The sequence below is a fragment of the Macaca thibetana genome, chromosome 14 (assembly GCF_024542745.1).
Source record: "Macaca thibetana thibetana isolate TM-01 chromosome 14, ASM2454274v1, whole genome shotgun sequence".
Taxonomy (NCBI): Eukaryota; Metazoa; Chordata; class Mammalia; order Primates; family Cercopithecidae; genus Macaca; species Macaca thibetana.
This window is the reverse complement of record NC_065591.1, coordinates 33,697,384-33,723,250: the sequence shown is the minus strand read 5'-3', so window position 1 is coordinate 33,723,250 and position 25,867 is coordinate 33,697,384. Positions and strand designations below refer to the sequence as shown.

Here is a 25,867-nt window from a genome sequence, read left to right as displayed (position 1 = left end):
AAGATTAAGTGGAAAATCCCCAGCAAAATTAACGATGAAGGAAAAAAAGGAAAAGAAACTCATTGTCAATTGCTGATATTTATTTACCAGCAATAAATAAAAGAAGAAATCACTACAGTCATAAAAAGATAATAAGAGCTCATTCCAGTATGGCAAAGTAAGCTTATAATAGACCAATCCTACCATAGATAACAACTATAAACTCTAAGCAAAACACAAAAATCAATTACGTGAAGGCTCTACAGATTTAATAGAAGCAAACAGATTTTGCTGGGTAGTCAAACTTAGGTAAGAACTCACAGGGTGAGTTTCCCATTTTTACTGATTTAACCTGAGGTCAACACAGTACAGTGTGGCTAAAATTCTGAGAGAAAGAAAGCCAGCCTCCTGAAGAACCTGAAGACACACACTAACCAATGAAAAGTCCAGAAAGAAATCTGCCTAATTTATGTGTGACTTTATTTATTAAAAAAGTGATGATGCGATATAGCAAGGAAAGAATCATTTTTTCAATAAATGGTGCTAGGTCAATAGGATACCAACATAGGAAAAACAAATGCATCTTTACCACTGCCTCACACCAAACACAAAAAAGTCAATTCCAACAAAGTACAGACATAAATATTTAAAAGTAAAACATAAGGGGTTTTAGGAAAAAAAAACATGGAGATCATCTTCGAAGTTATGGAGTAGGCAAACATAGCCATAAAGCACTAGCCACAAAGAAAAAATTGTTAAGTCAGAATATATTTTGACTGAAATCAAAAGACAAGAAAATGAAAAGGCAAGCTACAGACTGATAGAAGATATTTGTAATTAGTTTATTTGAAAACAAACGCTTATCCAAAATATAAAAGAACTCCTACAAATCTACGGGAGAGAGGCAGACAATCCAAATCTGTAAAATTAAAAAATATAGATAGACCCTTTCACAACAGAGGTTACCCAAACAGCCAATAAGCATATAAACGGGTGCTCAATTTCATCAGTCCAAATCCAAATGACAATGCCATACCACAACCCTCTTAGAATAGCTGAAATAAAAAGAAAGAAAAATATTGTGTTGATGGGATGAGAAGTAACAACAATTCCCAAATACTCCTGGTAAGAGTATAAACTGGTACAATTGCATTGAAGAAATGGCCACAAAAGGGAAACTATCCAAACCCCTTTTAACAGTAGAACAGATAATGAATTATAGTACATTTATATAATACTATACAGCAATAAGAATAGATCAGCCACAACGATACATATTAACAAGGATCATTTCACAAAAATAATGTTAAGCAAAAGAAGTCAAACATGGAATCTAATAGTAGATCCAATGGAATCTAATAGTTGATCTCATAGAAGTAGAGAGTATAACAAAAGTAGAAAAGTAGAAAAACAGGTAAATCTGTGGTGCTACAACTCAGGACTATAGTTTCTCTTTGTGAGTATAAAGACAGGAAGGAGGCAAAAAAGGAATTACCGGAGGTTGAGGAACTCCCTCTGTGTAGACATGACCTTAATATTCATTCCTTTAATCATGCTGCCAGAATACCAGCAGGCCCTGTAGTGAACCTTCACAGTATCTCTGCTATATACTTTACCTGCACAGACACAACAGTGATATGGACTCCAGGGCTAGGGAAGCCACTGAAAAAACAACTGAAGAGGTGTCCACTTGTATCAGAAGGTGCTAGTTGCCTACCATGTTCATTATATGTTTTCTGGTATATCTCAAATTGGTTTCCTGCAGGATTTACAACAGTCAATCAAGGAAGTTATGGGAAACATTGTGGACATGGAGAAAAGAAAAAAAAAAAAAAACGTCGGGAGGGAACAGTTGTTTAAGATAGGGATCTTGGAGAAATTCAACAGCTAATAGACACCACACCAGAGGAATTAACAGAAGATGACTTGATGGAGATGAATGCTTCCAAACCAGTGCCAGATGATAAGAAAGAAGAAGAAGCAGTGCCAGAAAACAAACTGACATTAGGCAATCTGGCAGAAGTCTTCCAGTTATTCAAGACTGCTTTGACTTCTTCTGACATGGACCCCTCCTATAACACAGATACTGTAACTAAAGCAAACCGTGGAAGAATTGGTACTGTACAAAAACATTTTTTGAGAGTTGAAAAAGCAAAAGACAAATTAGTATGTATTCCCATAAAGCTATATTGAGTGGGTCTACCTGTCCTGCCTCCCCTACCACCTTCTCCATCTCTGGCACCCTTGAGACTACAATACCAACCCCTCCTCTTCCTTCTTCTCCTCAGCCTACTCAATACGAAGAAAATAAGAATGAAGACCTGTATAATGATCCACTTCCACTTAATGTATGGCAAATATATTTTCTTCTGATGATTTGCTTAACATTTTCTTTTCTCCAGCTTACTTTATGGTAAGAATGCAGTACATAATATATATAACACACAAATTATGTGTTAAACCACAGATGTTATTGGTACAGCTTCCAGTAGTCAAAAATAGACCATTAGCAGTTAAGTTTGGGAGGAGTCAAAAGTTACATGTGCGTTTTCAACTACACGGGTGTGGGGGTCAGCACCCCCACCCCGATCCCCACATTGTTCAAGGATCAACTGTACTTTATTAACCAGTTTACCCATCTATCTTCCCCAACTGTGAACTCAAAGAGTACAGAGACAGTATTTTTTTTTCTCCTGTAACCTGAGCTCTGTTGCACTTCGTAGAATTTAGTATGTCCTTCATAAAGAATTAATTAATTAATAACACACCTAAATATATAACTTTTTTTTTTTGAGACAGAGTCTCGCTGTGTCGCCCAGGCTGGAGGGCAGTGGTGCGATCTCAGCTCACTGCAAGCTCCACCTCCTGGGTTCATGCCATTCTCCTGCCTCAGTCTCTCAAGCAGCTGGGACAACAGGCACCCGCCCCCACACCTGGCTAATTTTTCTTTGTATTTTTTAGTAGAGACGAGGTGTCACCATGTTAGCCAGGATGGTCTCGATCTTTCGTTTTCCCAAGATGATGATAGTGGTGCTTTGTTTGCCTCATTACTAGAACTGAAGAATTATTTTCCAACTTCAACTTGGATTATAATTCTGGAAAGATGATCTATATACACACCAAAGTATTCATGAAAATAGGATATATATCTGGTATATAAGCATAAGATAAATATGCTTTTTTTTGTATTTAAGTAAATACAGTAGGAAACAAGGGAATATGTAGTATAGAAGCCTATAAAAACGAATTATATCATTATGTTAAGTGAAATAAGCCAGACACAGAAAGACAAATATCACATGATCTTACTCATAGGTGGAATCTAATAGTTAATCTCACAGAGAGTATAATGGTGTTTACCAGAGGCCAGGATGGTTGGCAGGGGGATGGAGAGAATTTGGTCAAGGATACATAATTTCAGTTAGATAGGAGGAATAAATTTCAAGAAATCTATTATATTAACATGAATTTATAGCAAGCTGGCTATAATGATGATATATTGTATTCTTTAAAAAAATGTAAAGAGTGTAAATGTTATGTACTCTTACCACAAAAATGATAACTATGTGAGGTAATGCATTGCTAATTAGATTTAACCATTCCAGAATGTACATACACTTCATAGCATCATGAGGTACACAAAACAATGCCATCTGTCAAAAAATAATTATTATATGTAGTATTTCAAAAAGTTCACAGCATCAAAAATATTTGTAGGGGTGGGGGAACGGAGAGCAACAGGAAGAATAGCTAGTGGATGCTGGGCTTAATACCTAGGTGGTGGGTTGACCTGTGCAGCAAACCACCACAGCACACATTTACCTGCACATCCTGCACATGAAGCCCAGAATCTAAAGTAAAAGTTGAAGAAAAAAAATATTCAAGAAGTTTCTATCTGATATTGGACTGCTTTGTCACTTTTTGTTTTGGTCTTCCTAGTACTTATTTACTACAGGATAAAATTAGCACATACTATTTAATGTGTTCATTTTAAGTACTATGTTGTTTTCTATGTGTTAATTTTATCTTCTCCAGATGAGACCATTTTTATTACCATAGGTCTAAAAATGACAAGATTAAGTCCAAACCGACAGTAATCACTCAACAGCTATTTATTGAGTAACTTAAAGATTCAATATGAAAGCAACCTTGATCAAAGCTTTCCAGTTGATATATTGTGAAACAGGGTTTTATCCCAAACATGGTTCTAAAAAACAAGCAAACAAAAATCTTCCCCAAATGAAAAACTCCAGTCACTATTTAACAATACTAATTTCAATTTATCAAATAAAATCAGCCCAAAAATTTCAACAGGTCAGTGAAATTTAAAACAATTCGATGGCAAGAATTTCAACGAGGTTTGGCTCTAATTAAAAGGTATCACAGATCACTGTCAAAAGTCAATAACTCAGTAGTGTAGTAATGATCTGGGAGTTCTTTTTCATTTAGACATTTGTCAATCATGATTGCCTTTACACATTACTTAGCCACTGTACCTGCTCAGTTTTGAGAAAAAATTTAAACACAAAAATACAACTCAAAATACATGTTTTTTCCACCCATAAAATTCGTATTTTAGTAATAAACTCTCGATTCAGGGTTCACAAAATAAAGTAGGTTTACTTCTAATTCTTCCTAGCAGCTCTTTTGGGGAAAGAAATCCTAAGTATTTTCTGTTATTTGCAGCTCCTTTAACAGCAAACGACAATTAAATGTGTGAACAAGGTTGTCAGAGTAACACTTGTCATTTACACCGCTTAGGACAGACATTCAAGACTTCCAGAAACACTAATTAAAATTAACAAAAGCTTCTTATCGGAACTTGTCAGAGAGGTATATTTTGTCAGACACAGGAAAACCACAAAGTTCAAGAGTTTTCGCTGTAAGATTTAAATCCAAACCACCTACCAGTAGGCACTAGCGAACTAAGCCCGGACGCTCAGCAACCAACTCATTAAGGTAAGGGATCCCATCCTTTCCGTATAACACAAAATTAAGAAAAAGACATCGTGGAGAACACGGAGTGAATTTTCTGTCAGAAATCAGAAGATAAATGAGCAGGAAAAAAAGTCTCTCCTCACACACAGCGGAGAAAGGTGCAAGATACTACCAATTGCTTGATAAGCCCTAAGGGTTTATCGGTTCACCAACCTTTTCTTTAACTCAGTGTGAATGAAGGCACTCAAAAGGAGAAGAACGTTACGTGATATTACCTACCTCGGGCCCCAAAGAACCCTGAAGACCTTCAAACGGGACACAGGTGGGCCTTTCTCACCTGGGCCCCGCCAAAGTCGACCGTCCTTACGTAGAGCGCACTTTTCAGCAATACGCCTTCCCATTGGTTGGCTCGGGAGGGACGTCTCAGTCCTATTGGTTACGAGAGCCGCGGTTGGGGCGAGGAGGCGGGAGTTTGGGACTGGTTCTGACAGGCCGGGGGTTTGCGTTCCCAGAGTTCCTATTGGGTTAACAGTGCAGGCTCTAAGATGGCGGCAGTGGCAAGCTGCGGCAGTGGCGCGGGGAGTACTGGGTCTGCAGTGGCGACAGCCAGCAAGAGCAATGTCACCAGTTTCCAGAGGAGGGGTCCTAGAGCCAGCGGGACCAACGACAGCGGCCCTCGACTGGTGTCCATTGCGGGCACGCGACCGTCGGTGCGGAATGGACAGCTGCTGGTATCAACCGGGCTCCCAGCCCTGGACCAGCTCTTAGGTCGGTTCAGAGCGGAGATGTGGGCTCAACCGAGGGGAAACTTAGGGAGGGGACCTGTCGGGGAAGCCACTTTGACCCCACATCTCTCTCTGACCTCTAAACCTTCAGAGGAGGAGAGAATAGCCTAGTCTGATTGAGATGGAGGGGAATACGGGTTGTGTGGAGACTTCTGAGCGCTGTTAACTAAACATGTTTTAGTGCTCCCGCTCCCTATTTCGTTCCCTGCCCTCCAACCCCTTTTCAGATTACGGCGGAATTCGTACATGCTTTTTACCCTGAAATGCTTTCTCGTCAAGGGAAGACATTAATTTATGGAGATGGGCTTTCATTCAGGATACCTCCCTTCTGCTGTCTCCAGGCAGCTCACGGTTTAGACCAACTACAAAAGTTTTTATAATTGTGAGAGACAGGCTTCATTAGAAGATGGTGGAAAAAAATGATTTCCCCTCTTTGACCGTTAGACTGCCTATTCTCTGGTTATAAATCTTAAAACATTCTGGCTTTAAGAGAGCGTATATGTTAAAGGCGTATGTTGACACATAATCCTTATCAAGTATTCAGAGCTTGTCGTTGATACTTAGTCATACTCGTGTCTGCGTTAAATCTGTGTATGTATTTTTTATTTTTTCTATATACATTTTGCTTCCCAGTATTGATTACTAGTGCATTCCATTCGACATCTCTAAATTTAACTCATATTTTAACGAGGAAAGGAAGTCTAGTTCTTAGGCTTTCTTTTAAAATCTCTGGAATTTTTTATGAGAAGCCTGCTGAAGAATATGCTGGTTTCATAACTGTTATATTGAAAGGATTGACCAGATTAGGTTGGTAGGACAGATTTGCTGTGTTAATAAAGCTTCTAGATTAATTTCTATCTGAATGCTGTTTCATTAAAACCCGTCTGTGTTTACATTTCATAACTTTTTTCATAGTGTGTGATATGTGTCTGTTAAATCTTGTACACTTTCATAAAATATAGCTGTCATTGCTTGTTCTTGTACTTCGCTTGACATTTCTTTCGGTTATTTTCCCCTCAAAATAGGCTTTTCATAGGTTTAGTGCAGAGAAAAGAAGAAGACAAGCAACCTATGAAAAAGAGTATGGCTTCTTGCTTCTGTCATTTCATTTCCCAGTTATTTTTACATAGGTTTAAGTATTTTTCACTTAATTGTTTCAAGTGTATTTTCCTCCTGAGTTGCATGGTACTGTAAACAGAAGTGATTCAAAATATCTAGTTAGCAAATATTTACTTCTCCGTTTTTCCCTTGTGAGCCTCAGTTGATATCCTCTTACATTTGAACTTTAAGTTGGCCTTACATATTTTTTAATTCAATGGGATATGTAACTTCATTTACTTGGTACTAAAACTTTCCAAACGAAAAGGTTATGTTTTTATTATAATGTCTTCAGTTCCTCATTAGAATAACAAAATGTTCCTAGCATACTTCCTGGCACTTAGTAGGTTCTCAATAAGTTGTTGATTACAAGAAAAATAATGTGTAGAAAAAAACTGAGACAAGAAATTATGAAACATGTAGGATGGAGTTTCATGTTTGAGCTCTAAAACAAATTAAGTGATATGAACAGTCTCACAAAACCGGTGACCATGTGGACTGATCTTTAGGCTTCAAATTTAGTGCTCTGTGCACTAGGCTACAGTGGTCTGAAATTTTTAGGAATTCTTTCCAGGGGTTTTGACCATTTATTGAACCTCGGATTAATGATTTAACTATCATCTCTTAAAGTACCCACAAAAAAGAGAACCCAAAGCACCTTCTATATGTGTTTCTTCAGAGATACAAACTTGAACAGTAACTTTTAAATTTTCCATATTTGCTTGGAATGGGATACTCTAGTAGGGTATTTAAGTATAACAAGCTTATACTAAAATTACTGTTCCTTAAGATGATGGAAACAGTATTGGTTGTTGAATACTTTGAAATATATTTTGCATGTATGCAGTTAATTCTCAAAGTGCACAAAAGTTGAAGAGGTTATAATATAATTGACTACATCTTGAAAAATAAATATGTCCAGAAGTATTTTAGTTTTAACCTCTTAATGACATTTTTGTATTCTGATTTTCTGTATAAGCAATTTAGACTGTTATTACTCGAAAATGTTATTTGACTCAAGTTGTGACAAGCCTAATATGACCATATTGTGACAAAAGGTAATGATAATAGGATGTTATGGTGTTAGAATGGTAAGACTATGCTGTAATATTGTGAGTATTGCCTAAATATATTATGTGGTTACTGTGTAACAAGTAAATATTATAGCTTCCATGTAGTACGGTGACATTTTACTACTGCCACCATGATGTCATTGTCATTTTAAACATAGATGCAAAATATATTTGAAAGGCATCATACATGCTAATTGTTAGTCATTTGATGATACACTTATACTTCCATTACTTATTCCAGTGTTTTACAAATTTGAAAATTTTCAATATCTGCATCTTTCAAATGACCTAATATATAATGTTTTTGTTCCGACAACCTAATTTTATTATGAGATATTGATATACATTTCCCAAGTTAGCTACATTAAAATTTTTTTAATTCTCAGATTATCTAACCCATTTTCTCAGCCTTGCCCTTCTGGGATATTTATATTGTTATTTGAGGACACTATATGAAAATAACACTTATATTTTGGAAAAGGAAAGATAGGTATTCCATCAATTGAAGAGGTACTCCATTTCACTTCCAGGGGTTTCCAAAGAAAGATTGTAACAGCTAAAGGATTCTGACAGAATTTCCCCCTGCCTCCCAACCCCATTCCCCATAAAAGGTATACTCCATCTTAGGACCATGTATCTAACCTGGGAGAATTATCCACAACTTCATCCTCCAGAAAAATGCTTAAAGTAAGGGTAACTGCAGATTTGACCTCTGTGCTGTTAAATTTTGATAGTCAGGGGAATGTCGGATAGGGATTTGAGGTAAACAATACTCTAGGAAGAGTACTCTGAAAGAAGCTTAATGGTAGCAGCCATTTTTTAACATTGATGTCAAAAAGTAAACACTAGTGGGCTTATTTCCTTTATTATGTTAATGTGTATCATGGGATAATATACATTGAGCTTGGACTACGTATTTAACACAATCTTGGTTATGGTATTTTACCAACCAATATAATTAGCATACATTTAAGAATAATGTATTTTTTATTGCTATGTAAAATTCTTTCATGTGACTTAATCTATAGAACTATTCATGGTTCCTAGCTTTATTTTGATTCTCATGTTTGCCCAGCCAATAATTGTGTCATAATGAAGAGTAGTCACTATGTTTCATAACGCTTGGGGAAGAAAAAATAGACTTGTTATCAAAATAAATGCGATTTAATTTGAGGTCCAGCATTAATTAAGTAGTTAAGGCTATTGCTATGAACCAAGGAAACAATATGAACTTTCTTTTACGTTGCATTTTCCCAAAAATACTTTTTTATAATTTTAAGCAAAATTATTCCTTTATATAGAGCTCTGGAAAGGAGTGGCATAAATCACTGTTATTTTTCCTGACTTTCATTTCTTTTCCCTTTTACTTTCTTTAACATTGAAGAAAGGCTTTCATATTCTACTGTATTAATTTGACCTCATTTACCCAAAATTTATAGCTTAATCAGAGGTTTCTACTGGGGAGACTGTGGGGATTGAATGTTGTTCCTTTAAAATATTAATAGTACTAATATAATTGTCTTACTATTGCACGAATTGAAACAACAACAAAAGCCCTTTCATCGTCTTATGATTTTAAAAATCGTAAGATGGGAAGATCCTGGCATTTACAAGATCTTAAATTAATTCTATTATTATTTCTTAAGTATTAAATATCTTTTCTGGTTTTAAGAAAAAATCCCTATTTTTAAAAGATGTAAAATCTTGATGAAATTAATTCTTTAAAATATCAAGCTTGCTGAGTATCTTTAACCTTTCAAACCTTTATTTTGATTCTCATGTTTGCCCAGCCAATAATTGTGTCATAATTATTGAAGAGTAGTCATGATTCTTTAACCTTTCAACATCTTATATTCTTTTGTGTACATGAGGTACTCTACTTTTATTTTTAGTAAGCTGTAAGTAAGTATACATCTTAAAGACATCTAGAAGTAAAACCAAGAGTTTATTTGCTGGCCGCGTGTGGTAGCTCACACCTATAATCCCAGCACTTTGGGAAGCCACGATGGATGGATCGCTTGAACCTGGGAGTTTGAGACAAACCTGGGCAACACAGAGAGATCCTGGCTCTTCAGAAAATTCAAAAATTACCCAAGTTGGTGGTGCACACCTGTAGTCCCAGCTACTCAGGAGGCTGATGGGGAAGAATCCCTGAGCCTGGGGAGTACAAGGCTGCAGTGAGCAGTGATCACACCACTGTACTCCAGCCTGGGTGGCAGTGAGACCCCGTCTCAAAAAAAGAAGAGTTTATTTTGCTTAGTGGCTTAGAAAGTGTGTTGGTAATTTTTCTAAGTTAGGATGAAAGGGGAGAGGAAGTAGTAAACAAGGCCATTTTAGTAGTTTTTTGTTTGTTTTCATTACAAAAATAAGATGATTGCTTCCTTACCCTATTATCTGTAATACGTTGTAGTGGACTATTGGGAAAAGATATTTCAATTTTAATTGGGAACTATTAGTGTGAAGTCTATGTTGCTTTTGGAATTAGATAAAATTACTAATGGATTACTAAATTTAAAAGTAAGTTAAAAGCCAGCTTTCAAAGAATATGTCAGAATACTCTGTTGTGGTTGGTTGGTTGTTTTAGCTTTTTATTTATTTATTGTTTGGTGGGAGCACGGCTATAAACATTCACACTTTTAAGTTAAAATACAGCTAGACCTTCCATTTATCAAGTAAGAGACATCAAAATACCTTATACAAAGGTATCTTGTGAAAATGTTTTGAGATCATGTCTCACTAAACTCAAGTTTAGAATAATCGAGAAATTTTGCTGCTGTATGCATGTATATATATATGTATAGGTCAAAATTATTTCTCTTAAAGCACATAGAATAAAAGTTTGATTTTTAAAAGCTTTAAATTTGTTAATAAGTTTAAGTTAGTTAATGTTACATCTTACTTCCCACAACTATCCTTCACAATGACCAAACTTTACCAGAGCAAACCTAAATGTGAATCTAGCGAATTTACATGATAGAGCCTTCTTACCTTTTTGTAAAAGAAGTTTGAGAAGATATTTGGTTGATAAAAATGTTTTTAATCTGTCCCCATTATGTCTTAATGTTCAGATTTTCTAAACATTAGAATTTTAATACACATAAGATTTTTTAGGCTATGTGGTCTCTCACGCCTGTAATCTCAACACTTTGTGAGGCCAAGGCTGGAGACTAGTTTGTGCCCAGGATTTCAAAACCAGCCTGAGTAATATAATGAAACCCTGTCTCTACAAAGAACGAAAGAATTTAAAAAGAAAAAGAATTAGCTAGTCATGGTTACATGTTCCTATAATCCCAGCTATTTCAGAGGCTGAGATGGGAGGACCGCTTGAGCCTGGGAGGTTGAAGCTGCAGTGAACCATGATCGCACCACTGCACTCCAGTCTGAGCAACACGACGACACCCTGTCCCCCCACCCCCCACAAAAAAAGAGGAATTGCCAAAATGGTAAAGGTAGCCCTTCCTGAGTACCTTTCTGGGCCAGACACCTCTATTTGGTAATCACTTCGTTTAATTGGAAAACTTTTACATGATCTGTTCTCATTGTCCCATAGTGAGTGTTAAAAAAATCTTTCCTTCTCTGTCTGTCCCAGTGGAGGCCTTATATAAATTCCTTATTTGGGGAGACGTAAATGTAACTCAGGAGGTTAGATAAGAAAACTAAATCCTCCCTATGGGAAAGAGGTTAAAGTAAGAAACTTTTTAATAGTGCCTACTCTAGCTTAGACACCATAATGTCTCTTGTATGCTTACATCAATTCATCTCCTTATATGTACACAAAAAGGCTATTGTGTATTTAAATGTTTATTTTTGCATTTAAGGGAAAGTAGGAAAGTAAGGAAGTGTGATCTAAGATGTTCAAATGGATAAAAACATTAGTGTGGCACTATAAAATTAAACATTTAGTCTAATCTTATACCAAAGCAAACCCTTTGTTCTGATCCATTTGTTTGTTTGAGACTGGGCCTCACCTTGTTTCCCTGGGCTGGAGTGCAGTGGCGCGAACACTGCTCACTGCAACCATGACTTCCCATGCTTAATTGATCCTCCTGCCACAGCCCCCCAAGTAGCTGGGACTACAGGTGCCAGCACGCCTTGCTAATTTTTGTATTTTTTGTAGAGATGGAGTTTTGCCGTGTTGTCCAGGCTTGTCTCAAACTCTTGAGCTAAAGTGATCTGCTCACCTTGTCCTCCCAAAGTGCTGGGATTATAGCCATGAGCCACCGCACCCGGACCTGATCCTTTTTGATGGCTATCATGATATATATATATCAGCTTATGTTTATCTTTTCATCTGAAAATTAAAGTTATCCTATGTAGTCTGATATGACTTTAAATGCTATAATGAAGGAAACTGTCTAAATGTAAACTTAAGAAGTCTTATAAATATATAAACTTAAACATTGAAACATTTAAATATACTAGGTATTTTCATTATTTCCTTCCTTAAGAGTTTGAAATGTTCTACATATTGTCATAAAATTGATGTTTAGCCTCACTGTAAATCGCTTAGCATAAGTCTTATGTTGCATATTATTCTAGGTGCACGTGTGTTACCAGATTTCAAACTGTTTAAAACATAATAGTTATGCTTTTTTTGCAAGGCAAAAAATAAACACTATCAAAGGAACTTTTTTTTTGTTTTGAGACAGAGTCTTGCTCTGTGGCCCAGGCTGGAGTGCAGTGGCATGATTTCAGCTCACTGCAACCTATGCCTCCCGGGTTCAAGCGATTGTCCTGCCTCAGCCCTCCTGAGTAGCTGGGATTATAGGAGCGGGCCACCACATCTGGCTAATGGGGTTTTGCCATGTTGGCCAGGATGGTCTTGAACTCCTGAGCTTATGTGAACTGCCTGCCTTGGCCTCCCAAAGGGCTAGGATTTCAGGTGTGAGCCACCGTACCCAGCCTATCAAAGGAACTTTTGTTACTAAGTTTTTCTACATGACAAATGTGACTACAAAACTTTTTTGTGGAAAGTTCTTTATTGGTGTTCTAAATGTTTCTTTCAGATTTGTATACAAAAACCAAACAATTAACATTGACTCCAGTTGTCCAACAACTTAGAGTATTTTTTATTTTCTGGAGTCTTACTCTGTCGCCCAGGCTGGAGTGCAGTGGTGCGATCTCAGCTCACTGCAGCCTCCCTCTCCTGGGTTCAAGCAATTCTCCCGCCTCAGCCTCCCAAGTAGCTGGGACTACAGGCGCCCACCACCATGCCTGGCTAATTTTTTTTTGTATTAAAATTTTAGTGGAGACTGGATTTCACTATATTGGCCGGGCTGGTCTCGAACTCCTGACCTCATGATCCACCCGTCTTGGCCTCCCAAAGTGCTGGGATTACAGGCGTGAGCCACCGCACCTGGCCTAACTTTGAGTATTTTTTAAATTATACTTTAAATACGTTTCTATTCTTTGATATTCAGTTTTTAAATTTTTAAGTGAATTTGTGTTTGAGATATTAATTAAAATGGTACTAGTTTTACAAATGGAGTGAACAGCAAAGTATTAGTACTCAAATGTCTTAGTGTAGTTCTAAGTTCTTTAATTTTTTTTTTTTTTTTTTTTTTGAGACAGAGTTCCGCTCTTGTTGCCCAGACTGGAGTGCAATGGTGCAATCTTGGCTCACTGCAACCTCCACCTCCCTGTTTCAAGCAATTCTCCTGCCTCAGCCTCCTATGTAGCTGGGATTACAGGCATGCACCACCATGCCCATCTACTTTTGTATTTTTAGTAGAGACGGGGTTTCTCCATGTTGGTCAGGCTGGTCTCAAACTCCCGACTTCAGGTGATCCGCCTGCCTCGACCTCCCAAAGTACTGGGATTACAGGTGTGTGCCACTGCGCCTAGCCTTAAAATTAATTTTTAAATTGATTTTTAATGATTCACCATTTGAATTATATATTTCATGATTATATTACCATAAATCAGATTTTTTTTTTTTTTCTGAGACAGAGTCTCACTCTATTGCCCAGGCTGGAGTGTAGTGGTGTGATCTCAACTGACAGCAACCTCGCCTCCCAGGTTTAAAAAATTCTCGTGTCTCAGGTTGGGCACGGTGACTCACGCCTATAATCCCACCACTTTGGGAAGTCCAGGCAGGTGAATCACGAGGTTAGGAGTTCAAGACCAGCCTGGCCAAGATAGTGAAACCCCGTCTCTACTAAAAATACAAAAAACTAGTTGGGTCTAGTGGCAGGCGCCTGTAATCCCAGCTACTCTGGAGGCTGAGGCAGAAGAATCACTTGAACCCAGGAGGCAGAGTTTGCAGTGAGCCGAGATCGTGCCAATGCTCTCCAGCCTGGGCGACAGAGTGAGACTCTGTCTCAAAAATAAATAAATAAATAAATAATTCCCGTTTCTCAGCCTTCTAAGTAGCTGGGATTATAGGCATGTGCCACCACATGCGGCAGATTTTTTTGTATTTTTAGTACAGACAGGGTTTTACTATGTTGTCCAGGCTGGTTTTGAACCCCTGACCTCAAGTGATCTGCCCACGTCAGCCTCCCAGAGTGCTAGGATTACAGGCCTGAGCCACTGTGCCCGGCCTAATTCAGATATGTAAAAGAACACTGGTCTAGTAATACTGAAAATGTATTTTGTAATGATGATCTTTTTTTGTTTGAAATGGCAAATACGTTCCTTTTAAATTGTAAATATATTTAGAGCATGTCCAGACTTTGTGTATATTATTCATAATAAAGAAGAAATAGCATTCATTATCAATTCTTTACTTAAAATCTTACTAAATTTGAAGATAAATATTAATGTGGCATTTCTATAATCTTATCTATGTTTACTACTTCCGTAGTAAAGTTACCGTGCACATTTAAGTCTTGAGTTAACAAGTGCTAAATATAACATTATTGGAGTGCTTAACCACAGTTATGTTGAATGCTGTATGGTTCTATCATAGAAGAAAGGAGGATAGTACAGTATATTATGGAAGTAACTGTAGGGCAGGCATGGTGGCTCTCGCCTGTAATCCCAGCACTTTTGGAGCCCAAGGCAGGTGGATCAGATGACGTCAGGAGTTCGAGACCAGCCTGACCAACATGGTAAAACCCCATCTCTACTAAAAATACAAAAATTAGCCGGGCGTGGTGGCAGGCACCTGTAATCCCAGCTACTCAGGAGGCTGAGGCAGGAGAATCACTTGAACCCAGGATGGGGAGGTTGCAGTGAGCCGAGCAGAGATCGTGCCACTGCATCCCAGTGTGGGTGACAGAGCGAGACTCCCATCTCAAAAAAAAAAGAAAAGAAAGTAATTGTAATGTGTAGTGTGTAATTACATATAATATGTAATTATTTTATAATAGCACCTTGAGCAAAGTATTGCAAAGGCAATTAAAATGTTGTTCACAACTGCAGTTTTAAAGTTACTGAAGTGCCTTTCCTTCATAAAGCCTAACTTTTATGTTAAAGATAATGGAAAAGGTAAATTAATTTTCTTCTGGTTTTGTTTCATTTCCAGGTGGAGGTTTAGCCATTGGAACAGTTCTTCTAATTGGTTAGTACAAAATACATGCTTTGCTCTCCTCTATCATTGTTTTCTGTTGTGCATAATCATTTTATCCAATTCCCATTCCAAAATTATTTAAATCACTAACACGACAGAACTTAAGATAAATTAGAGAGGAATTGACTTAAGTTCTATTTTAAATTCTAATGTTGATCTGAAATTGAAATAAATTAGGCAAATATATCTGAACATGTAGCTCTTATAACTTAAAAATGTTTACAGTGCATTGTGCTCCATTTTTTAAAAAAGACTAAAATTAATGTGAATTGATTTTTTTGGAGAATCTCAGTATTTAAAGTGGGATTATTACAGGGATCAGTTTGGGAAATTGAAATACTAAGTCCATCGTATATATCACATCATTTTGTCATTATCTTTTTATTGAAACACAAGTAACGATTTAGTAAATCATATTTTAGTTCATCTTTAAAGTGACAAGAGTCCTTATTTAAGTGTATAACCATAATTTCCTTCTTTCTTTTTTAGTGTATATAGGTCACAGAATCTTGGAATTGAAATAAAGCTTGTCAGTCATATAATCAAAGCAGCCATATTAATATTTAATTCATGTATCTGTAACATATCTGTTGTTCCTATTTTTGTCCTCTGATATAATACAGAATGAATTTACATAGTTTTTCACATGACACCCTTAAAATATTTGAAAATACTTATTTTTTATCTCAAATATTCTCCAAACTAAATAGACATCATTCCTTAACCTGGTTTTATATGTTAGGGTTTTCACACACCTCACTGTTCTGATCGTTCTTTTTATGCACTTTCTAGTCTGGCATTCATTGTCTCTTGAACCATGCCCCGACCTAAATATAACATTCCAAATGTAATATGACCTGAACTCACCATACTGGGACTATAAAATAAGCATGTTAATCTAGACAAAGTTATTAGTGCCAGGCACCAAAACATGACTTTATATTTATTGACCCCTAAGGTAACAAAAAAGTAAGTATTTTGGCAGAAATTGCCCCAAGAGTGAGTAAAATACAAAGTGGTGATGCTTAAAATTTGGCATGTATGTAAGAATTTGTCTAGTAAAGGAAAACGTTATCTAGAACATTTTATTCCTCATCTATGCTGGATAATTGAAGAGTAATAATAGTAGTGAGAGCTGCCTTTTGTTTAACTCTTACTGTTGGTCATGTATTGTGCAAAATGCATTATGTGTTTTTCTTTTTTTTTTTTTTTTTTTTTTTTTTACTTAATACAACAACCTCATAAGATGCTAAATATACTTCATGTTTTCTCCCTTTTATACATGAGGAAATGAGGCTCATAGGGATGGGGTAGTTTTCCCAGTATTCTGTAGTTAATCTAAGAACCAGGACTTGAATTCTGTGTGACTCCAAAACCCATCTTTTTTGTAACTATGCTCTAAAGTTTTTCACATGTTTTGTTTAATAGCGATAAACAATAAAATAGGAATTGCATCCCTTTTTAGATTATTACAGTTTCAAGTAGTAAAGTAAAACTCACATTTATGGAGATTTTTTCTTTTGATGAATTTTCAAATTTCTCAACATGCAGGAATCCTTTATAAATTAATGCACAATAAGGATCAAAGTTGCAGCACTATAAAAATCCTTATTTCACATGATCGGCATTTCTCCATTCCAGTCAAAAAATTTTGTCTTTAAAATAGAAATCAATATATAAGGAGTGCTAAAAACATCTTCAGGTGTACAATATTTGTTAGATCGGTTTATATAGTTGTAGCATATTGCTATTAAAAATGTAATATATTAATTTTCTGAAAGTATACCATTTAATCGTTTTGGCCCTGTGTTCTCTCACCTCAGCCATTAATTTCCTTGTTGGCTCTTGACTGTGAAGTATCTGCCAACTTCTCACCAGTCATTTACTTTCATCAATACAATATAATCTTCTGGAAATTTACCTAGAATTTAGTGCCTGAGTATCCAGACAGTAGACAATTTTTAATAAAAGCTAAGTAAAATATGTCTTATGAGATACTTATGTCACCCATGAGTCATTAAAGTAGTTTAAGGACTTTGAAGACAGAATTATTCCTAACACTACATGTAACAGAAAAAAATAACCTGTGATCAAGAAATTCTAGAAATGATTATCTCAGTTACATTTTTAAGAATGTATCTTACGGTAAATAAAGAATGTCTGAAGGTGTTTATTGAGAAAATTATCTACATGTTTGGTATAAATACATAAAATACAAAAACGGTGTGTAAAGAAAATTAAGTTGCTTTTTCAAAACCTCAGCCTCCGTCCCTTGAAATTATAGTGTCCTGGGTATTCCACCCAAATATTTCTATGTAAGTAATATACATGGGAGCATTTCACACTTTGCTTTATCTACTTAATACGTCTTAAACCTCAATTTATGTACATTCATATAGATGTACTACTTCATTCTTGTTAACAACTGCATAGGATTTTATTGTATAGATGTGCCATAATTTTTTGTAGTTCTCTATTGAAAAATTTAAATTAATTCCATCTTTTTCTATTATTAACAATGCTATTGTGCATAATCTTGTGTGTAACCTTTGCACACATATGTAAATATTTGTAGAAAAAGCTCTATAGACTTGCTTCATTGCGGCATGTTAAATTTTGTTAGCTATTATTAGATTGCTCTCCCAAAAGGTTATACTGTCATATGCTTCAGCCAACAATTATATCGGTTTACCCTAATCCCACCCTTGACAACACTTGTATATTATCAAATGTTTTAATATTTACCACTCCAATTACATTAGATTAGCAGATGAAGTTCTCCACTTTTCTTTTTTTTTTAGAGATGAGTCTTGCTCTGTTTCCCAGGGTGGACTGCAACGGCATGATCGTAGCTCACTGCAGCCTCCAGCTCCTGGGCTTATGTAGTCCTCTCTTCTCAGCCTCCTGAGTAGCTGGGACAGCATTCACAACACCATGCCCTGCTAATTTTTTATTTTTATTTTTATTTTTTGGTAGAGGTAGGGCCTTGCTATATTGCCCAGGCTGTCATTAAACTTCAGGCCTCAAGCAGTCCTCCTGCCTCTGCCCCCCAAAGTGCTGGGATTATTGGTGTGAGCCACTGCATCTGGCCCCAGTTCTCCACTTTTCTTCATTCCCAAGTCTATGTGACTTGTACAATGAATTAAATCCGCTTGAAGATATGGAAGCATAGTTTCAAAATATAAAAATACGAGGATTTTAGTTCAGTGTTTAGCAGCCTAGGGTGTTACTATATTGCTCATCACTGAAAGACTTTTTTAATTCCAGAAGTAAAAGAAAATTAAAACATGAAGATTATTGGCATTAATAATATTTTACTATAGATTTCTAACTTTTTAACCATTTTCTCATGAAATAGTTTATTCATTTACCAAGGCAGTTTTATGTAGAAGCATGTACCTGTGCAAGAGTGTGGGCTTTCAGAGTACTGTATTTACAGCTTCAGTAGCAATTTAACTATGGAAACGAGAGCTAATGGGCACTGCCAGAAAAACCTAAAATAAGTCCACTTTAGACCTTCTGAATACAGCAAAATAAATATATATGAACAGATTAAAGGAAATTCTCTGAGGAGTAAATTGAAGAACTAAGGGACTCCACTGTGTACTTCAAAAATGTAAGATGGTGGTCAATTAATAAAATGAAAATCAAAGATAGATTTTTCTTTTTTTTTTTTTTTTTTTTTTTTTTTTTGAGACAGAGTCTTGCTCTGTCGCCCAGGCTGGAGCGCAGTGGTCGGATCTCGGCTCACTGCAAGCTCCGCCTCCCGGGTTTACGCCATTCTCCTGCCTCAGCCTCCCGAGTAGCTGGGACTACAGGCGCCCGCCACCTCGCCCGGCTAGTTTTTTGTATTTTTTTAGTAGAGACGGGTTTTCACTGTGTTAGCCAGGATGGTCTCAATCTCCTGACCTCGTGATCCGCCCGTCTCGGCCTCCCAAAGTGCTGGGATTACAGGCTTGAGCCACCGCGCCCGGCCAGATTTTTCATAAAATATTTAATACTTAAGTACTGGAATAGGCTTTGAGATGTTTTATCTATATTACTTTCTGACAGTCTGTTACATGGGTAAATGTGGAACAGCTTAAAAGTTTCAAAAGTTAATTGATAGCGTAAATATTTAGAGTTTACACAGTCTCTTTAAAGAATATTTGTAAAGATATTGAGCATCAAAAAGGTTCAATAGAAGTTGTCACCTATTAAAATTATAGGTGACATTTATCAATGTATTATTTTTAAAATAATCTTTTACATTAATTACATAATTTTAGTTCTAGACCTGGAAGATAAATGATACACTTTTGGACAATTAAACCTATTATCAGTGTACTTTTGTATTAATTTTTTCTGTGTAACAATATTAACACAAATTTTACAGTTTATAAAAACACAGATTTATTTATGTCATAGTTTCTATAAGTCAGGAATCTAGGCACACTTCCACAGAGTCCTCAGCAAGCCTGCAATATAGGTGTCAGCCAGGGCTGAGTTCTCATCTGAAGGCTTGACAAGGGAACTATCTGCTTTCAAGCTCATGTGGTTGTTCGCAACATTCAGCTCCTTGCTGATTGGCAGCCAGAGGCTGCCCTCTCCATAGGGCATCTCACAAGATGGTGTCTTATTCCTTCAAAACTAAGAAGAGAGAATGTCCCTCAGCAAAATGTTATAGGTTTTTGTAACAGAAATGACATCCTTTGCCATAATCTCTTCATTAGAAGCAAATTCCACATTCTGCTGCAGTCAAGGGGAAGAGATACAAAAAGGCATGAATACCAGGAGACAGGAATCATAGGGGCCACCTTAGAATGTGTTCACCACACTTTTCATAATTTTAATTCATATTATTTCCTGTAATAGCAAAAACTAAGCAGTCTCAATAGTCCTCTCACAGGATATTACAGTATTTCTTGTCAGTCATCTAAAACCTTTCTGAATTTGCTGAACTATATTTTTCTTTTACATCATGCAATAAATTCTGAGCTAACCAGCCAGAGCAATATGGCAAAACCCTGTTTCTACAAAAAAATATAAATATTTACTGGGTGTGGTGGCATGTACCTGTAGTCCCAGCTACTCAGGAGGCTGAGGTGGGAGGAGTGATTGAGCAAGGGAGGTTGAAGCTGCAGTGATCATGCCACTGGACTCCAGCCTGGGTGATGGAGCAAAATCCTGTCTCAAAAAGAAAATAAAAATTCTGAGCTTTTTTCTATGCAGGAATTGGCAAACTACAGCCTGCTAGCTGGTCACCTAGTTTTGTAAATAAAATTATATTAGAATATGGCCATACTTATTCATGTGCACATTGTCTCCAGCTTCTTTTGTGCCACAAGGACAGAATTGATTAGTTGTAACAGAAACTGTATGAATCACAAGTCCTAAAATACTTGCTTTCTGATTCCTTAAGAAAAATTTTGCTGATCGCTGTTTTGTGTTACTATATTTGATATTCTACTAAACTTACTTTAGAGGACTGAAATAGGACAACTGATATCAGTCCTTTAGTAGAACCACCTGACCTTTAGTCCTGAAGCATTTAAGCTCTTACAATGTGTTCAGCACTCTTAGGCAAGATCAATCTCTAGATGTTGGTTGCATATGGAATAACCAGGAACAGTACATATATAACATGCAGATATAAGAAGTATGAAAAAGACTTAAATTGAATCAAAGTATGGGTAGAAAGGTGTGATGAAGAGAAAAAATTGCTCATATGGAAAACTGTTAATCAGTACACAATAGAGGCTATCAACAGAGCATGCTTATGTAATAACTAGGTCCTTCTAAAGTAGAGACCGTACATATTTAGGACTAGTGAGAAGGTAAGTTTGGCCTTCTTCCCCTGGATCTCTTGCTTCAACTACCTACTTGTAGAATTCACACTGTAAGACTTAAGGACCCTTATACCAGTTCCCAGAACAATAGTGTGTAAAGACCAGGCTATATACCTGTTACCCACTCCTAGGAATTTTGTTTGTTTAACTTTATGGCCAGCCAAATCTATCATGCTTCACCTCCTCGTTATCTTTGGTCATTATCTAAAACCAAATTAAGACCAAATCTAATTAAGCTGTTCCAGTGGTCTTATCTTTTATGTCTATACTACTCCGTATTTTTCTCTTTAAACTCGGTTTCCTATTTCCTTCTTTTCCTGACCTTTTCAGTTTGCCCTCTATAACACCTGTTTCATGTAAAATAAACTCTGATATCCTAAAATCTTATCCTTAAATATTTTATTGAAACATTTAACATTTATTGAGGATTTACTGTGTGCTGGGCAACATGCTAAGCCGTTGACATGTATTGTATCACGTAATTTCACAACAATGAGAGGAAGTGTCTTTATAGGTAATGAAATTGAAGCTTTGAGAGAAGCCAGGTAACTTGCCCAAGATCACATATATAGCAGCTAAGATTCACAATGAAATTTCTCATGTTATACTAAAACATGATAACTTACCTTAAAAATCCCTTCTGGGGATGTTCCACCTTCTATATCATGTCATTGCTGCCATATATTGACTTCTTAGTTGTTTTTATTATTTATTAGAGGCTATCACGATCTCTAACGTCAAGTAGGCTTTCAACACTGGCCAGAAAACTTTTGTATAAATCTGGTCACCTCTTTTTTATTTTCAGTAATCTCAGTGGCCTTTTAAACCTTCAGACATCTAACATAGTCTTCAAAAATCTAACATAGTTCTCCTTGAAGAGGTCCTTTACATCCCTAAACCACTGCTCAGTGAAATAAAAGAGGACATAAACAAATGGAAGAACATACCATGCTCATGGATAGGAATAATCAATATCGTGAAAATGGCCATACTGCCCAAGGTAATTTATAGATTCAGGGCCATCCCCATCAAGCTACCAATGAGTTTTTTCACAGAATTGGAAAAAACTGCTTTAAAGTTCATATGGAACCAAAAAAGAGCCCTCATCTCCAAGACAATCCTAAGTCAAAAGAACAAAGCTGCAGGCATCACGCTACCTGACTTCAAACTATACTGCAAGGCTACAGTAACCAAAACAGCATGGTACTGGTACCAAAACAGAGATATAGACCAATGGAACAGAACAGAGTCCTTAGAAATAATACCACACATCTACAGCCATCTGATCTTTGATAAACCTGAGAAAAACAAGAAATGGGGAAAGGATCCCCTATTTAATAAATGGTGCTGGGAAAATTGGCTAGCCATAGATAGAAAGCTGAAACTGGATCCTTTCCTTACTCCTTATACGAAAATTAATTCAAGATGGATTAGAGACTTAAATGTTAGACCTAATACCATAAAAATCCTAGAAGAAAACCTAGGTAATACCATTCAGGACATAGGCATGGGCAAGGACTTCATGTCTAAAACACCAAAAGCAACAGCAACAAAAGCCAAAATTGACAAATGGGATCTAATTAAACTAAAGAGCTTCTGTACAGCAAAAGAAACTACCATCAGAGTGAACAGGCAACCTACAGAATGGGAGAAAATTTTTGCAATCTACTTATCAGACAAAGGGCTAATATCCAGGACCTACAAAGAACTCAAACAAATTTACAAGAAAAAACAACCCCATCAAAAAGTGGGCAAAGGATATGAACAGGCATTTCTCAAAAGAGGACATTCATACAGCCAACAGACACATGAAAAAATGCTCATCATCACTGGCCATCAGAGAAATGCAAATCAAAACCACAGTGAGATACCATCTCACACCAGTTAGAATGGCGATCATTAAAAAGTCAGGAAACAACAGGTGCTGGAGAGGATGTGGAGAAATAGGAACACTTTTACACTGTTGGTGGGACTGTAAACTAGTTCAACCATTATGGAAAACAGTATGGCGATTCCTCAAGGATCTAGAACTAGAAGTACCATATGACCCAGCCATCCCATTACTGGGTATATTCCCAAAGGATTATAAATCATGCTGCTATAAAGACACATGCACACGTCTGTTTATTGCAGCACCATTCACAATAGCAAAGACTTGAAATCAACCCAAATGTCCATTAGTGACAGACTGGATTAAGAAAATGTGGCACATATACACCATGGAATACTATGCAGCCATAAAAAAGGATGAGTTCATGTCCTTTGTAGGGACATGGATGCAGCTGGAAACCATCATTCTCAGCAAACTGTCGCAAGAACAGAAAACCAAACACCGCATGTTCTCACTCATATGTGGGAACTGAACAATAAGATCACTTGGACTCGGGAAGGGGAACATCACACACCGGGGCCTATAATGAGGAGTGGGGAGGGGGGAGGGATTGCATTGGGAGTTATACCTGATGTAAATGACAAGCTGATGGGTGCTGACGAGTTGATGGGTGCAGCACACCAACATGGCACAAGTATACATGTGTAACAAACGTGCACGTTACGCACATGTACCCTAGAACTTAAAGTATAATTAAAAAAAAAAAAATCTAACATAGTATACTACTGTGATGACATCAAACAAAATGTCTTCAAATATCTAACATAGTATACTACTTTATCTTAATCCTCTGGAATAACTTGCAGTTATATCACACAGAAAAAAAATAGAGTTTTATCAGATGAGAACTCACCCAAGTTCCTAAAATCAATCCTCAAAACTTACCTCTATTCACAAATGCAAAGATATACTGTACCTTCTACTATTTGAGAATCATCTTTCATCTGCACTTTAAATTTCATCTCATTCTAACTTTCTAAGGACCTAGCAATATCGATTTCCCTTCTCTCCTTTTCTTTAATCTCTTCCACTGTATTAATTTTTTTCAGTGTGTACTTTAACTATACTCAAATGTATTTTTAAGCTTTATTTAAAAACAAGGGGAACAACATCTTCCCTCTTAACCCTACCCCTTTCTCCACTATTGCTTTTTCTCTTCCCTTTCATAGCCAAACCTCTTGTATAGTCTGTACTTACATATTTTGTAGTATTTCAGTCATTCCTCAATCTACTTCAAATACTACCATTTCACTGAAACCACCTTAATGACTTTCTCCCTGCTAAACCTAGAGGATACTTCTCAGCCCTCTCTCTAGACCTTTGCTTATGTTCTTTCTTGCTGCCTTTTATTTTCCTCTTAATTGTTTTTGAGGTCTCCACTTAGCCATCTCTTCCAGAAAGTTTTCTTTAACTGCTGCTTTCCCTTTACCTACACTCAGTATTCCTTCTGTATACTTCTGTAGTAGTCTTTATTTATGTTATCATGGTACTTATTACACATTTTTTTAATCAGGTAATCATGAAATTGCCTGATCACGATTACTTATTTAATAGACTGAAAGCTCTGTAACCATGGGAGCCATGTAGGAGCATAATGAATGAATGAGTGACTCAAAAGCCTGGATAAAGGCAATTAAAGTATATTAGTAAGAAATAGATAGTCATGGAGTGTTTTGAGCAATTAAGAAATATTATGATGGATACACTGCAGAAATAAAGTAAAAATTTGAAGTGATGGAAACTACTCATTGCCCTAATCTAAACATGAGGTAATGTTTGTTACTATACTTTTAAGACTTTTGTCATAAATTTGCTATTTCACTTTTCTACTTCTTTATTTCAGTATGTATATTGAATTTGAAATGTTTAACTGGTTATGCTTAGACTGCACTGATATGAAATACTATTTTTCTACATTTTTCCTCACTTAATAGGTACCTCTTAAGAAAGTCAATTTCTATTTCTGTGCTATGTACGTGTGTAGGTGATGAAGGAGAGACAGAAAATAGGATGATTCCCAGATTTTTATCCTGGGAAAGTTTAGAATTAGGACCATTAAGTGAGTTAGAAAAGGAAAAGAATGAGCAAATATTGAGGTGAGGTAAAGAATTCAGGTTAAACATAATAACTTTTAGGTACTAGTGAAAAACCCAAGTCATTCAACCTAATAGAAAGTTAGATTTTTCTGGCATGAAATTTAGGCTAGAGAAAAAGATTTAAGAGTTTTCAAAGTTATTTAACTGTGTTATTCAGTGTGTGTTTTAGTGTTGTCATAGACAAGTGGCGGATTCCCCAGGTTTATACTTGAGGATCTAGGATGGAACTTTGGGAGATCTCTTAATTCCCTGAAATTACATGAAAATTTGTTTTTGACTGTGTGTGTGTGTGTGTGTGTGTGTGTGTGTGTGTGTGTGTATATTCTTTTTTTTCTTGAGAAGGAGTCTTGCTGCGTTGCCCAGGCTGGAGTGCAGTGGTGTGATCTTGGCTCACTGTAACCTCCGCCTCCCAAGTTCAAGCAATTCTCCTGCCTCAGCCTCTTGAGTACCTGGGACCACAGGTGCACGCCACCACACCCTGCTAATTTTTGTATTTTTGGTAGAGACAGGGTTTCACCATTTTGGCCAGGCTGGTCTCGAACTCCTGACCTCAGATGATCCACCTGCCTCGACCACCCAAAGTGCTGGAATTACAGGTATGAGCCACCATGCCCGGCTTTGACTGTGTTTATTTTTAGAGTAGCATGTATAATGCATCAAATGTTC

At 36.6% G+C, this 25,867-nt stretch overlaps 2 protein-coding genes across 10 annotated transcripts in view; one reads left to right on the top strand and one right to left on the bottom strand.

Moving 5' to 3' along the window:
• The window catches only part of IMMP1L (inner mitochondrial membrane peptidase subunit 1), a 101,440-nt gene extending 77,742 nt beyond the window's left edge, over window positions 1-23,698 (bottom strand). For 6 of the 7 annotated variants that reach the window (XM_050759067.1, XM_050759066.1, XM_050759068.1 and 3 more), the window contains exon 1: window positions 5,197-5,305. The gene's annotated coding sequence lies outside the window, so the exon portion shown is untranslated. Of the gene's footprint in view, window positions 1-5,196; window positions 5,306-23,673 lie in introns of those variants that run through there. The other variant, XM_050759064.1, reaches the window with a different exon arrangement.
• The window catches only part of ELP4 (elongator acetyltransferase complex subunit 4), a 253,060-nt gene continuing 232,598 nt past the window's right edge, over window positions 5,406-25,867 (top strand). The window contains exons 1-2 of one of the 3 annotated variants that reach the window (XM_050759054.1): window positions 5,406-5,685; window positions 15,342-15,377. In XM_050759054.1, coding sequence (XP_050615011.1) covers window positions 5,463-5,685; window positions 15,342-15,377 — 259 coding nt within the window. In that variant the 5' untranslated portion in view covers window positions 5,406-5,462. The remainder of the gene's footprint in view (window positions 5,686-15,341; window positions 15,378-25,867) is intronic. The other 2 variants (XM_050759052.1, XM_050759053.1) reach the window with 2 other exon arrangements.